Here is a 16,361-nt window from a genome sequence, read left to right on the forward strand (position 1 = left end):
GCACCTGAGTGAATATGGGAAGTGAGGATGAGGGAAAGAGTCAAAGATGGAAATATAGACATAGGAGCAGTGGAAAACATGCACAGTGACTTACAACATGTAATTCAGGAATTATGCAGCCAGGCAGATAACACAAAAATTTTCTGTGTCAATGCTTCTGCCTGATTTTCTAAATTTTTAAAAATTCCTTTACTATTAGATATTTGAAATTCTTTTCTTTACTTGATATTTTTTTAATTAAGTAAAAAGTAACTGTATTATCACAGTGACATTGAGCAGACTGTTGATAAATGATACCACCTACTCCAAAAAAAAAATGTTTAGAGTCAACCAAAACATGACCCTAAAGTAGTAAAACTGATTCCATACTTGAAAATTAGTTTAATTACTTTTGAGCCATACTTCATATCTGATTGCTAAGATCTGTCCATTCAACCGCAATCACATTTCTTCCATTTATTCCTTCTCTCCACTCACACTGCCATATCCTCTGGGGCCCTATCACCTCTGTCTGAAATTTTAGTCAGATTTGTCTCCACTCTCCAAACTATCCTCAACACAGTTGCAAAAATGGTATTTCTAGCGTACAGTTTGAAAAGTGTTACTTCTCAGCTCAAAAATACAAAAACCTTCACAATCTGGCTCTAACTTCTATTTCCTGGCTTACTACACATTATTTACTTTTATGCACTCCATGGTCCAAATAAGCTGGTCTATATAGGAAGCATTCATTCTTGTATCTTTTTAACTGTTATCTGCACAGACTAGTCCAGGTGCCTAGAATGCACCTCCTCTTCCTCCCTCCTCCCACCTCCATTTTCCATCTGTAAGCCAGAATCCCTAGCTCCCTTCAAAGTTCAGAGCAATTGTACTTTCTGAACGAGGCCAGGGAATGACCTGACAGCCCCTCTCAGGTGCTAGTATCCTCCTCCAAAGTTATATTTTATATCTAACTTATGTTTACTAATATGTGTAACATGTTTCCCCAGATAAAACAAATTCCTGAAGGCAAATACTCTTTAATTTGTGTCTTTGTATCCCTACCACAGTCACTAGCACAGAGCCAGGGCCCAATCAAGGCTTGCTGACTGATACAGCATCTAACTTTGTTTCATGGTTTACAGTAGATGCAGCAAGCAAAGGAGAGACACATGGTAAGTGCAAGCAGGCTACAATACATTTCCAATGATGATGTAGCCATAAGAAATGATATAGGGGATATCATTAGGAGTAAAAAAAAGATATTAAGAATGATGGATGGGAGTCTTATCTACCAAGGCAAAGTCAGAAACTATATGAACACAACTACAAAACTCTTTCCACAAAAATAAAGGTCAGATCTAAGCAACTTGAAAAATATCAAGTGCTCATGGGTAGGCCGAGCAAATACAACAAAAATGACAATACTACCTAAATTAATCTCCCTATCTAGTGCCATACCAATAAAACTCCCAAGAAATTATTTTACAGATCTTGAAAAATAATAGAAAAAAAAAGTTCATCTGGAAGAACAAAAGGTGAAGAATTTCAAGGGAATTAATGAAAAAAAAATGCAAATAAAGATGGCCTAGCTGAGAAAGACCTAAAACTATATTATAAAGCACCAATCATCAAAACTGTTTGTTAGTGGCTAAGAAACAGAGTAGTCCATCAGTGGAATAGTTTAGGATAACAGGACAAAATAGTCAATGACTATAATAAACTAGTGTTTGAGAAACCCAAAGACCCCAGCTTTGGAGATAAGACAAAAACTGCTGGGAAAATTGGAAACTAGCTTGGCAGAAATTGGCAATGACCCACATATAACACCCTATATCAAGATAAGGTCAAAATGGGTCCGTGATATTATAAGCAAATTAGAAGAACATAAGATAGTTTACCTCTCAGATCTATGGAGAAGGAATTTGTCACCAAAGAAGAACTAGAGTTCATAATTGAATACCAAATAGATAATTTTGATTATATTAAGTTAAAAAGGTTTTTAAAAGCAAAACTAATACAGACAAGATTAGAAGGGAAGCAATAAATTGGGAAAACATTTTTTTACATTGAAGGATTCTGATAAAGGCCTCATTTCTAAAATATATAGAAAACTGTCTCAAATTTATAAGAATTCAAGCCATTCTCCAAATAATAAATGGTCAAAGGAGATGAACAATTTTCAGATGAAGAAACTGAAACCATTTCTAGTCATATGAAAAATGCTCTAAATAAATTACTATTGATCTTAGAAATGCAAATTAAGACAACTGAGGTACCACTACATACCTCTCAGATTAGTTAAGATGACAGGAAAAGATAATGATGATTATTGAGAGGATGTGGGGAAAACTGGGACACTAATACATTGTTGATGGAATTGTGAATGACTCCAACCATTCTGGAGAGCAATTTGGAACTATCCTCAAAGGGTTATCAAACTGCACATACCCTTTGAACCAGCAGTGTTTCTACTGGGCTTGTATCCCAAAGAAATCTTAAAGGAGGGAAAGGGATCCACATGTGCAAAAATGTTTGTGGCAGCCCTTTTTGTAGCGGCTAGTAACTGGAAACTGCAGTGGCTGCCAAGTTGGAGAATGGCTGGATAAGTTATGGTATATATGAATGTTAAGGAATATTATTATTCTATAAGAAACGATCAACAGGCCTGAGAGATTTATATGAATTGATACTAAATGAAATGAGCAGAACCAGAAGATCATTGTACACAGCAATAGCAAGATTATACTATGATCAATTCTGAAGAACGTGGGTCTTCAGATGATTCAGGCCAGTTCCAATGATCTTGTGATGATAAGAGCCATCTATACCCAGAGAGAGGACTATGGGAACTGAGTGTAGATAAAAAACATAGCATTTTCATTTTTTTGTTGTTGTTGTTTGCATTAATTTTATTTTCTTTCTCATTTTTTTCCCTTTTTGATCTGATTTTTCTTGTGCACCAAGATAATTGTATAAATATATATGCCTATATTGGATTTACATACATTTTACCATGTTTAACATAAATTGGATTACTTGCCACCTAGAGGAGGGAGTGAAAGGAGGGAAAAATAAAAGGTTTTGCAAGAGTCATTGCTGAAAAATTATCCTTGTAAATGTTTTGGAAAAAAAAAAAAAGAATGATGGATGACAGCCTACCACTGTCACCAAGGAAATGTGACAAAAGATCTAGAAGAAGATTACCAGCACTTTGGATGGAAGTGCTATGGGGGAAAATGGACAAGAATCTTATAGGATAAAAAAGCATGGAAAGATTGCAATTTATATCAATGGAGGAAAATAACCAGAAAGAGATCCCACATCCATCATGCTATCACATTCTAGGCATCTTACCCAAATTAGGATTATGACATCCTTTAAAATTTAGACAAATCAGTTCCCAGAACACGTTATCATTTCCATTAGGACATGATTCAATTGTTTTTGTGATAGTAATGACAAATTTGCACTGAATTTTAGACTTCAGCATCACTTCTAAGTGCTTTACCTCAAAGATTCTTCGAACTTTCTATCTGTAAATATAATCTTCTATACTTTCATCTCCCCTAGCTTATTTTTCCTGAACTTGTTCCTTCAGCTTATCAAAACTTCTGGTTGTACTCTGAGATACCATTACACACCTGTCAGACTGGCTAGAATGACAGGGAAAGATAATGCGGAATGTTGGAGGGGATGTGGGAAAACAGGGACACTGATACGTTGTTGGTGGAATTGTGAATACATCCAACCATTCTGGAGAATAATTTGGAACTATGCTCAAAAAGTTATCAAACTGTGCATACTCTTTGATCCAACAGTGTTTCTACTGGGCTTATATCCCAAACAGATCTTAAAGAAGGGAAAGGGATCTGTATGTGCAAGAACGTTTGTGGCAACCCTCTTTGGAGTGTCTAGAAGCTGGAAAATGAATGGATGCCCATCAATTGGAGAATGGTTGAGTAAATTGTGGTATATGAATATTATGAAATATTATTGTTTGGTAAGAAATGACCAACAGGATGATTTCAGAAAGGCCTGGAGAGACTTACATGAACTGATGCTGAGTGAAATCAGCAGGACCAGAGGATCATTATATATTTCAACAACAATACTATATGATGATCAATTCTGATAGACCTGGCCATCTTCATGAATGAGATGAACCAAATCAGTTCCAATGCAGCAGTAATGAACTGAACCAGCTACACCCAGCGAAATAACTGTGGGAGATGACTAAGAACCATTACATTGAATTCCCAATCCCTCTATTTTTGCCTGCCTGCATTTTTGATTTCCTTCAGGCTAATTGTACACTATTTCAGAGTCTGATTCTTTTTGTACAGCAAAATAACCGTTTGGACATGTATACTTATTTTGTATTTAATTTATACTTTAACATATTTAACATCAACTGGTCATCCTGCCATCTAGGGGAAAGGGGGGGAGGAAGGAGGGGAAAAATTGGAACAAAAGTTTTGGCAATTGTGCACAATGTGATCATGCACATAACTTGTAAAAAAAAAGCTATTAAAATTTTTAAAGAAAAAAAAGAGATAGAGGGTGTTGACTTCCTTTGATTAAATATTAATTTTATCATTTTTATAAGATTACCAAATAATCACTTTGGTCAACAGACACTCTTTAGTACCATTGAATAACATTAAAAAATAAAATAAAATCTATAGCTAAGAAAAGAATATAACAACATTTACAATAATAAAAGTTGACTTTTGTAAAGCCAAAAAAAAAAAAAAAAAAACTTCTGGTTGTAGTCCCCCTTTCCCCTCCTCACTCATCATTCTATCACTCTATCATCTTCTTTCCCTCAGGCTTCTTATAGTAGTAATGCAACTCTTTCACTCACAGTCCCTTAGTCCCCTGACCTTACCATGTTACTGTTATATTCTCAACCTTGGATAACCTTAAACCATGTGCCTACTATAGTCTTCTTCTTAGGGGGCCAATCTTCAGAACACCATTCTGATGACATTCAACAAATTCACACTTACCTATTATAAAATAATCCTCTTACTTATCCTATACTCATGTCCCATAGTAGCTACTCCAAAGATTTTTGTCAAATGCCTAACACTACTCCAGCCCAATTACTTCTCTTTTGGTAGAGGGCATCATCTTTTTTCCCTTAAATAAGAGATTATACAAGATGAGTTTCCTCTCCCCACTTCCAAATCTGAAAACCTCTCCATAACTTCATCAATTTTTTCCTTTCTTCTGTTCTCAAATAAGAAGGCAATGGTTCTTCTCAAGATTAACATCCCCGTCATATATCCCAATTCTATTCCATTCAGGATTTGTCTTCATTGATTTTCTCCATCCATTCATCCCATTTCATGCTCATTCTCTCCCCCAATGGTTCTTTCAGCCTTGCATCCAAACAAGTTCAGTTCTCCCTTAAAGAAATGTTACTGGTTATTTCATCATGTGGGATAGGGGTGAAAAACAAAATAACATTAGAAGACATCCAAGTTACAGGAGATAAGGAAGAAGGGAGAAGAGGGAGTAAAGGGTGCATGGCCTTGATTTTTTTCTGCAAAATATGAGACAAAGATCTCAGCTGAGAGAGTGGGAAGAGGTTCAATGAGAGGTTGGAGAAGGGATGAAAAATTTTGAAGAACCAGTGTGCAAAATGGGATAGTGAGTTCACAAAGAATATAAGATAAAGCAGCTAGGTTATATAATGGATAGAGCACCAGACCTGAAGTCAGGAGGACCTGAGTTCATATATGGTCTCAGACACTTAACACTTCTAGCTGTATGACCCTAGGCAAGTCACAACCCCAATTGCCTCAGCAAAAAAAAAAAGAAAAAGAAAACTTACTGGTTTCTTATCTTTGTCAGGCCCTTATCTCCCTTCTCTTTCATTTCGGAAATAGCATAGTCAATATTTAATAACAATAACTAACATTTATACAGTTCTTTAAGGCTTTACTTTCTTATTCCATTTGACCCTTAAAACCCTTATTATCCCCATTCTACAAAGTAGACAACTGAGACAGAGAAAGAGTAATTTACTTTTCCAGAATAAATAAGAGCAAATAAGAGTCTGAGATAGAATTTTGAACTCAGTTCTTCCTAACCCAAAGTCCTGCTCTCTCATTCATTGTACCACCTCAATCAAATGAGAAATGAGCCATCAAGGCCTAATTATTTTCTCCAAACTCTTACAATCCCAGCACACTGCTGAAAGTACTTTCTCCAAGGTCACATGACTTCCTATCAGCCAAATCCACTGGTTTAATATCTGAGCTATCTACTACATCTGAAACTGATAACTAGCTCTATCTTGATTCTCACTTCTTCCCTTTTTCTTTCACTAGTTTATTTTTTTCCTCAAAGCCCTCATTCTCTTTATTCCAGTTACTTAACTTTCTAAGGGATGTCTCTACCTAAATATACCACTTATACCTCAAATTCAACATATCCAAACGTGAATTGCTCATTCTATTTAAACTAATCCTTTCTCCCAACATCCTTACTTCAGTTGACTTGAACAAACATTTTACCAAACCCTCAGATCACACACACACACACACTGAGGGACAAAGTCCTGTGACTTATATGAATTCCATAATATTCATAGCCCCCCAAGCTCTCATCTTGTCAACATCCTAATTTATCATTTTTATTTTAACTGAATCGTATCACTACACATTGAGTTCTTCATTAGATCATGAGCTCCTCAAGGACAGGAACTTTTTTTTTTTTTTTTTTTTTGCCTTTCTTTGCATCTCTAGCCCTTAATACAATGCCAGACATATAGTTGGTGCTTAATAAATGCTTCCTATGATCTTCCTGCTTCTAGCCTTTCTTCTCTTCACTTCATCCTTGACACTGAAGCTAAAGCAATCTTCCCAATACTCAGGTTTGTCTACATCATTCTCATGCTCAAAAACAAACAAACAAAACAGCTTACTGGATAAAATACAAATTCCTTAGCCTGACATTCAAGATCTTGCACAATCCGGCTCCTAATGGCCTAGCTTTACTCCACTCTCATGTTCTCCCTTATGTAGGTTTTATTCCAGTAAAACTGGACAGACAATGAGTTGTTTGCCTATCTGGTCCACTTTTCTCTTATATCTGCATCTGCTCTCCCATTCATCTCTTCTTCTCTGGAAAATACTTCTCTTCCTTCAAGACACCATTATCACCACCTTCCTCTGGGAGGTGCTCAGGCTTAAGCTGAGGCCCTCAGCCTAAAACTTATCAGTCCTTCCTCACATTTCTCAGAGCACTTTGTAGGCACTTGTCCTTAACTCTTATCTTCTTCTGCCTCTCATCATGCTCAGAGAACACACATAGAATGCTCTCCCCCCCCCCCCCCCCCCCCCCCCCACCAAAAGTGACTTTTTTCTCATTTTATCCCAGCGTGTATAGTAGGTATCCTGGTAAACACAAGGCATTTCAACAATGTGTGTTTGCTAAATTGAATTCACCTCCTCTCTCACCTGATTTCCACAGGATGAGTTTCCAGGATGGGGGAGGTGTAGTAACTGGAACTATTTCAAATTAGGGGATTATATCTATTCATTCATTTCCTTTGCCTCATCAACAGAATGCTCCAGTCAAATGAACAAAATAGGCAGAAAGAATAAACATTAGGTCATGCTTATCATTTCTCTCCAAACATTAATATGTTTATATTTCAATGAATACAAAAATCAGACAAATGGCAAAACCTACATAAATGAATAAAATGGACAACATCCTAAATAAGTATATAAAAATATAAAAATGTTCCCACAGTACCTGTTCCAATACTATGCACAGTTACCAGACAATAAATAGTTATTGAATGAAGTAATAAAATTATTAGAATGCAGTCTTATTCATTTGCTTGCCTTCTCTGTGAGAAATTCTTTTTGATGTACTGACTGCTATATTATATATTATATAAAGAAGTTATTCACAGAAAAATCTTGCAGAAATAAGATCCATTCCTTTCTACAATGATGGGAGAACCCACACCTTCCAAGTGTTTCTGTAATGAGTTAACCTAAAACATGTATTCAATTGACATGTGGCACAGACCCAACCCTGAGAAGTACTTTTCTAAGAGGAAGAGGATAAGTATCACAACCAAACTTTAGAGAATCTCTCCTCTGTCTGTCCAGAAATTAGTAGCAATAATTTAAGAACAAATTTTTCCTTGTGAAGGGCAAGAGAAAGAATGGAAAGGGCACATAAAAATAAAGGGAAGTATTGGAAAAGGAAGATCAAAGATCCCAACTTTCCCATTTAGATAAATATAAGCAAGTCATTTAAAAGCAGCAGTACACTGAATAAAAGAAGGCCTGTATCACAGTCAGGACAACCAGGTTTTAAATCCCTCCAGATTCAACCTGGCTTGTCTGTGCAACTCTGGCTAATCATGTAACCACTTCTCAGTGTTTAAAAAATTACCTAAAACAAAAAATGACAGAACTGTGAATCTATATTGTTGGAGGAAATTTTGTTGCTGGGAGTTTCTTAGAGATGAAATCACAGACTTGTACCAACACTTTAACTGGTGGGGAATAAATGGAAAATCATTATTGCAGTTCATTGATTCTATATGGATTCAAAAGAACCAAATTTCTCAGAAGCTCCTGATTAGGAGAGAAGGAAAGGAAACAGAGGAAGAAATCACCTATGTAAAAATTAAAATAAAAGATTTCCGGGTTGAAAGCCCAAGAGAGGGATGCGATTTTTTTTTTTCTTTTTAAGTTGCCAGACAAGCTAAAAAAAAAAAAAAAAAAAAGTCCTATCTTGATGATCTTGGCATTAAGAGAAAAGGATACATTCTGCATTCCCTAAAACAAAACACCTAAACTAAACAGATTTTATCAGGTTATTTATTATCTAAGCTTTAGTTTCAAATGGTGTCAGTAACAGAAAATACCAGTCTCTTCAAGTCACACATTTAATATTTTGTAACTAGTTTAGGTTTATTAACTGACATTGGAGCATATACTTGTTGCTCTATAAAAGCTCACTTATTGAAATGGGAAAAAAATATCTTAAGCTTATGAATTTTACAATACTATCACTGTTCTTTTCAACCTGACTTACATTTATTTTCTTATAACTATGAAAGAAATAGCAAACTCCTACTAGCTTCCAAAACTATTTTTAATTCCTCATTTCCATTATGAAGTGCAACTCCATAGTTTCATATTTCTCCATTTTTCCTCATTCTTCAATCATATACAGGGCAAGATGATAATATCCCACCTAAAGAATGAGAAATAATAGGCAGAGCTTCCTCTACCAGACCCCAGCAACAAATAAATAAAACATCTATTAAAAACCAACAAGAAAACAGCAGTAAGCACTCACATATCTTTTCAATTTTGTATTAGTAGACAGTAATCCTGCAAAGGGCAGGTGCAATTTGTTGGGGATCCCAACAAAATCTATACATTTGAAACACTTTACAACTTCAAAAAAAAACTTTTGCATTTTTAGCTGAAATGTAAGTGTAGAAACTCAAGAGAAGTGATTTATTTTAGAAATAAATACTCTGTGACAGTCAAAAAAAAAATTTGTATTAATCCACACAGGATATGATTAAACAAGTTAATTGACTGAGGGAAGAGAAGCAAAGGAAGCTGCTGAAGAAGTAACAATCTATGTAATCTATCATTCCATCAGAACAGAGTGAGGCAAAACACATGTGTTTTGATAGAAAGAACACACTATAAGACACTAGTAGGAATTCTTTCAAGGATAGCATAAAAGTGATGATTAAATCTAAAACTTTTTTATTTAACCTTTAGGAGACAGGACCATGAAATTTTACTCAATAGGTGGTTAGTTCTAGTTTTCTACAAATTCTAGTTAAAATCTCTCCTTTTACAAGAAACCTTTCTGCCACAAACACTGATTATGTTTCTTCTTTTATTATCTCTAATTCATCCTATATACAGTTTGTTTGTACCCACTTGATTACATGTTTTCTTCCTCATTAGACTGTGATCTCGTTGAGGGCAGAGATTTGGTTTTTTGTTGGTGGTGATTTTTTTCTTATTCTTTTCTTTCCTTTTTGTCCCTTTTTGATATTCTCAGGGCTTAGCACATATCCTTTATTATATATGATATTTCTAAGAATGTTTTCTCAATCTTGCTTGGTACATCGGCTTAGACTTCTTAGAAGAGGCATAGGGATGTAGTACCTGTGATTTCACTGGCATAAGAAACCCTCCTCCATGCCTCTCAACTTATGAAGGCAGACACTTTCTCCTCAAGGTACAATCTTACTTGACTAGAGTCCTGAGAAGTTTTAAATTACTTGCCCGGAACCATATAGCCTATGTGTCTGAGACAGAACATGAAGCCAGGCTTTAAGGTTGTCTCTATTCACCATGCCATGATACCTCTCCGATACCTTGAATTTTTTTAAATGATAATCAAAGATAAGCAAATAGAAAATGCATTTGATTTTTAATGACCAAATTGTTGATGGAATAAAAGATTTATTCCTTATTTATCAACCCTGACAAGACAAGATAGAGTAAACTAATCAAGCAAATGAACCTGCTCTTATGAAATCACTATCTTTATAAGAAAATAACTTCCAAGACAACTGGGTCATACAGTGCATAAAACATCAGCCCTAGAGTTCAAATGCTTCCTATCTGTATAATCCTGAACAAGTCACTTAACCCCAACTGCCCCCCCAAAAAAGAAAAGTGATTTCCACCTTTGTCTTTGTCTGCATGAATCCATTTAATTAACCAGTTTCATGCCAACAAATTTAATATTTAAAAACAAAGCCTAAGGATTATTTTGGCACCATGCAAAATAACATTAATGATTCAAACATTAAATGTGCACATAACTAAAAAAAAATCATACCTGGGACATAAACACTGCCTCACTTGTCACATAATTAGAGACTTTTTTCCTTTTTAAAGTTTTTCAGGCACTATCAACAAACCTTTAGTTTATCACCATACTTCTCTATAAGCTGATTTCAAGCTACAATCTTTGGCTTTTATTTGGACAGATTCCAAATAAAAATCAAGAGTACTTTGTGAGGAAAAATAACCATTTAAATTCGAAGATGTCTTCAAAAAATAATCAAGACGGCTGCCCAACAAAAACAGTCATTTTGCATTCAAATGACATTCATGAAAACTAAGTAATCATATCTTCCTTTGAGTAAAAGGATAGTACCCTATTTTTCAAAAAAAACCCAAGAACTATTTAATAAGTGAATGGCAAAATCAAGATTTGAACTGAGATGTCTTGACTCCCATCCAGTGTTCAAAATACAAGATTATATATAAACTAAAAACATTCTGTAGGCCCCCAGAACTTAGGAAGTGACATAACCCCCAAATGAACTCGGGTAATCACAACTGCACAGCTAACTTTGAAATATCAAGCAATTGTTAAATAAAAATTTAAACATTCAACTCTTAAGCAACTGTTCGGTTATCATTTAAACTTGTTCTTCAAAACTTCTAATCTTCAAAATTACATGTGGCCCATACGTTTCAAAACAACCTGACAATTCCTAGAAGGCACGGTCAAAATTCTGCCTGGCCAATCCTGCAGCCTAAAGCCTAATGGAGCTACAAACATGCAACCAGATGATTTCTGGGTCACTATTTTCACCAGCTGATCCAACCCGGGGTCGCTGTAATGATTCTGGGGGCCAGTAAATTTCATTCAATTATTTAGCTTTTAGCAATACATTGAAACAGAATTTCCTTGTACTATAAAGCGTTGAGGAAAACGAGTTTGGGAGCAATACTTGTTGCTTGAATAATGAAACAACATAATTGCGTTTAAGGGAAAGGGGGGACGGGGGACACCAAAGGCGTTATTTCTCCGACTGCCCCTTTTTCCACCCCCCACTCGTCGCCCCTCACACCCCCTCCCCACATAGCTGCCCATCCCTTTCTGGACCTAAACTTTTTCCTACTACTCCCCTTGGCCTAACACTCCCCCCCCTGCCCCAACATGCCCAGCAGCCTTCCTCAGACAGACAGATACGTCCCCCCCACCCCGGCAAGCAAGAAGACCCAGCCCCCGGTGCAAGACCTGCCCAGTGCCCAAGGTTACAACGGAGCTCACTGGAGCGTGCTTTATGTTCGTGTGCTTTTTTAAAAGACCAACAGCGACCCGGGGTCATAGCTTTAGAGGTCTAATAGCAACCAAATGACCGAGGCTGCCCGTGCACTTCGGTGAACCCATTCGGGTTATGGGTCTTTAATAGTTTTTTGCAGCCTGCTTAAAGAAGGCGAGCCCGGAGCGACCCGGGAGTGGCAGAGGCACCTACAAACTCCCTGCCGGGGCTGCACGGCAGAAGGGCTGGGGGGGACAAGGGAGGGTCCCCCTTCTCCTGCGGCCGCTGCCCACCCTCTCTCCAGCCCCCCGGGGCACAGCGATCTTTAACCGGGGCTGTAAATCTGCCCGCCCCGGGACTGCACCTTTACCTGTCAGTTCCCCCACCCCCTCCCCCTGCTGCTTCATCCCCCCCACCCCGTCCCCGCCCCCAAAGCGGGGCAGCCCAGCAGCTCCGAGTCCAGAACCAGGCACGGGGCGGCGGGGGGAGGGGGGCAGAAGGAAGGGAACAGCGGGGAAAGAGGGAGTGAGAGAGGACGAGAAGGGAGGCAGTTCCCCTCCGCTCCCCGCCCGCCCCAAAAGAGGGGAGGGACACGAGAGGCGGAGGCGAGGCGTGGGGTGGGGAGGCGAGGGGACCCCGCCGCTCTTCCAGCACGGACGCCGCGGACCTTACCAGATAATCCATGTACAGTAACGCCTCAGTTATCCGAAGATCAGACATCCGGCAACCTAAAGCATCCGGAACGGCTCCGAACCCGGAAAAAAAAGAAAGCGTCTCTGGCAGCGAAGCGACCGCCCCCGGGAAGGCAGCAACAGCGAAAAGAGCCGAGGAGAGCCGAGCGGACGAAGATTACACCAGCCGCGCCATGATTGGTCCCTCCGCCGACCATAAGGAAAGAAGGGCGCTCATTGGCTGCGGCTTTCCATAAAAGGCGCGGCCGCCCGGCGTGAAAGCGGAGAAGCGCGGGAGAAGGGCCCGAGACAGCACCTCGGAGGAACCGTGATTGGAGGCTGGGGGGGTTGGGAGAGCAGGGAAAGGCCCAAGAGTGGGCGGGCCGCCGGGGGGCGGGGGGGTCCCGACGTTCTCATTAAAGAAAACGCCTTCCAGAGTAGTTAGTTGACTGAACCTGACTGGTTCTAAGTTTAATAAAAATCAATTCATTAAAACATTTATTGGTACCTACTAGAAGCTTCAGAGAGACAGAAGAGAGCCCCTGTCTTCAAGACGCTTACAGTCTATATAATTTGCATGCTTTTTCGGGTAAAAGGGCAAGCAATTGATCAGTATTAAGCCGAAAGAGCTTACAATCTGATAGCGAACACAACATGCAAATTTATGCAAAGCAAGCTACATACAGGATAAAAAGGAAATAATTAAAAGAGAGAAATCAATCCGTGTCTCCTACATGCCCTCCGCTGTGGTGAGGGATGGGGAGCCAAAAGGAGCCAGAAGACGCTCTGCACTCAAAAGCTAATGGGGAGAGAGACATTTGCCGGTTGCAAACTGAGGTAAACCTATATGTATGTAAATATGTATTTACATATACATGTATATGCATATATGTACCTATATGTAAAATAGATAATTCGCTGGGGAAAGGCAATGGAATTAAGGATTGGAACAAAAGAATTAATGCTTCTTATGAGGGAGGTGGGATTTTATTTGATTGGATTCCTATTCAAACCCAATCTTCCGAATCCTGAGTTAGATTGTTGGTGTTCTCATCAAATGACATCCACAGCCAGCGTTTAGCTAGCTTTTATATAGTTCTGTAAGGTTTGCAAACTCCTTTACAGTCTTCACTACAATCCAGGTTGTAGTTTATTGCTATTATCCTTACATTACAGATGAGGAAGCTGGGAAATAAATAATTAATTGACTTGCCAGGGCAGAATTATTATGACTACTTACCTTGCTTGGATACTTTGCCCTTTGAAAGGATTTTAAAGTTCTCTAAGGAAACACAAAATACATTTCAAGTGTATATCGCTTGAAAAAGACAATGTTACTAGTGTGTTGATGATCAGTGGTCTACTTATGTTCCACATGTATTATGGGCAGACGTTTAGAGTTTTTTATTATTGTTATTAAACATAGGTTTAACTGAAATTGTTGAACACCTGAACGCCATGTGTGTATTTCATATGCAGGACCTGGATTGTTTTATGTGAGTGGCTCTTAATGAAGAGAACAGAGGAAGCCCCTGTCTGGGATCAAATAACAAACAAAATGTAAAATATTTTATGAGCCAATGGGCTCAAATGAGCCATGTTGTTTTATTTTTTCTAATAAGTGCCTTTAGAATTTCAAAGTGAGACTAGGCATTGTTAGAAGGGAAGGCTAAAATGAAGCTAGCTAGAGTCTTTGTAACTAAATCACTTTGCAAACCACAAAAGACGATGTATGTCTCAAGTCTTTACCCACACAGCTGCCAAAATAATCTTCCTAAAGTACCCATCTGACCATGTCACTCCTCTGCTCAAGAAGCTTCTGTGTTCCCTAATCCTTCTAGGATAAAATACAAACTCTTCAGTTTGCTATTTAAAGTTCTTTACAAAAGAGCCAGACTTATTTAGTTCACATTTCTCCACTAAAGTAATCATCATGTTTGCTGTTTGCCTTATGCAGCCATCTTTTTACCGGGTTGCTTCGTTCTATCCTCTGCCTCTGACCCAGAACTTGCTCCCCATTTCTAAGGCTGTGCCTTCTGGATATTTAGCAGAGCCATATGTACTATAGCCATTTAGTAATAGTTACTGACAATCCTTCCTCTAGAAACTATAATCAAATGAACACAAATCTTGCTAGAAATAAAGACTCAGTCAGGTGACCAAAAAGCCCACTAATCCCATTCTAGTAATTTCCCAGTCCCCAATATTCTTCTTTAGGCCACTTGTTGGGCTATTTCAATTGGATCCAATTTTTTGTGACCTCGTTTGAGGTTTTCTTGGCAAAGATATTGAAATGGCTTGCCATTTCCTTCTGCAGTTCATTTTATAGATAACCTACTATCTAAACTCTAGGACCTAGAAACTGAAGCAAACAGGATTAAGTGATTTACCCAGGGTCACTAAAATAGTATCTGAGAGATTTGAACAGCCTCTGGGGCAACTACTCCCCTATATCTTATCTTTCCCCATTAATATACAAGAAGCTCCTTAAGTGCAGGGATCCTCTTGCTTTTTGTAATTATATCGCTGATGCTCAGCACTGACTGTGTTCTAGTAAGCACTTAATAGATTTTTTTTTTCCTATTCAGTCATGATTTTCTTTTCTCACCAGAAACACTTTTACTTTGGCTGTGTACCTCATGCCTAGAATGCACCATGTATTCATTTGCTTCTTTGAATTCCTATGCTTCAGCCCTGATGCTACTCCATGTATATATCTTGATTCTCTTGATTTTGGCAATCTGCCCTCTAAAAATTACTTTGGATGTGTGTGTGTGTGTGTTGTGTTTGCATACTGTGCATATCTTCCTAGTAGAATGAAATTTTGCTCCTTCTTTTGTTCCCTAGCAAAAAATTAGTATAATTTGTGGCAGAAAGGGAGAGGAACTAAACCTGTGGTTTCATTTATAGGAATCTTTTAAATGAGAAAACTCTTTACCAAAAAAGGCCAGCACATTCTCTGCTACTTACCCTTGTAGGAAGTTTCCTGGACCACTCTGAAAATCTAAATGGCATGTCTGGGAATCCCTGGACCATGCAAGACTAGAATCCAGATCTTCTTGGTTCCCAGCTCAGCTCTCTATCCAATGTCATGATGTTTTTAATCTTGCAAATAGTAAGCCCTAAGAATTAATGGAAAAAAAGAAAACTCAAATGAAGGTGGCCTAGCTGTACCAGATCTAAAATTATATTATAAAGCAGCAGTTACCAAAACCATTTGGTATTGGCTAAGAAATAGATTAGTTGATCAGTGAAACAGGTTAGGTTCAAAGGGCAAAACAGTCAATAACTTTAATACTTTAGTGTTTGATAAACCCAAAGACCCCAGCTTTTGGGATAAGAACTCACTGTTTGACAAAAATTGCTGGGAAAATTGGAAACTAATATGGCAGAAACTAGGCATTGACCCACACTTAACACTGTACACCAAGATAAGGTCAAAATGGGTTCATGACCTAGGCATAAAGAATGAGATTATAAATAAATTAGAGGAACACAGGATAGTTTACCTCTCAGACCTGTGGAAGAGGAAAGAATTTATGACCAAAGAAGAACTAGAGATCATTACTGATCATAAAATAGAAAATTTTGATTATATCAAATTGAAAAGTTTTTGTACAAACAAAATTAAT

At 37.9% G+C, this 16,361-nt stretch overlaps 1 protein-coding gene across 1 annotated transcript in view; it reads right to left on the bottom strand.

Moving 5' to 3' along the window:
• ARL15 (ADP ribosylation factor like GTPase 15) overlaps positions 1 to 12,913 on the bottom strand; it is a 496,737-nt gene extending 483,824 nt beyond the window's left edge. Inside the window, 1 exon segment of the mRNA XM_023495746.2 lies at positions 12,731 to 12,913. Coding sequence (XP_023351514.1) covers positions 12,731 to 12,778 — 48 coding nt within the window. The 5' untranslated portion in view covers positions 12,779 to 12,913.
• Positions 12,914 to 16,361: the final 3,448 nt, after the last annotated feature.

This window comes from Sarcophilus harrisii, chromosome 1, assembly GCF_902635505.1.
Source record: "Sarcophilus harrisii chromosome 1, mSarHar1.11, whole genome shotgun sequence".
Lineage (NCBI taxonomy): Eukaryota > Metazoa > Chordata > Mammalia > Dasyuromorphia > Dasyuridae > Sarcophilus > Sarcophilus harrisii.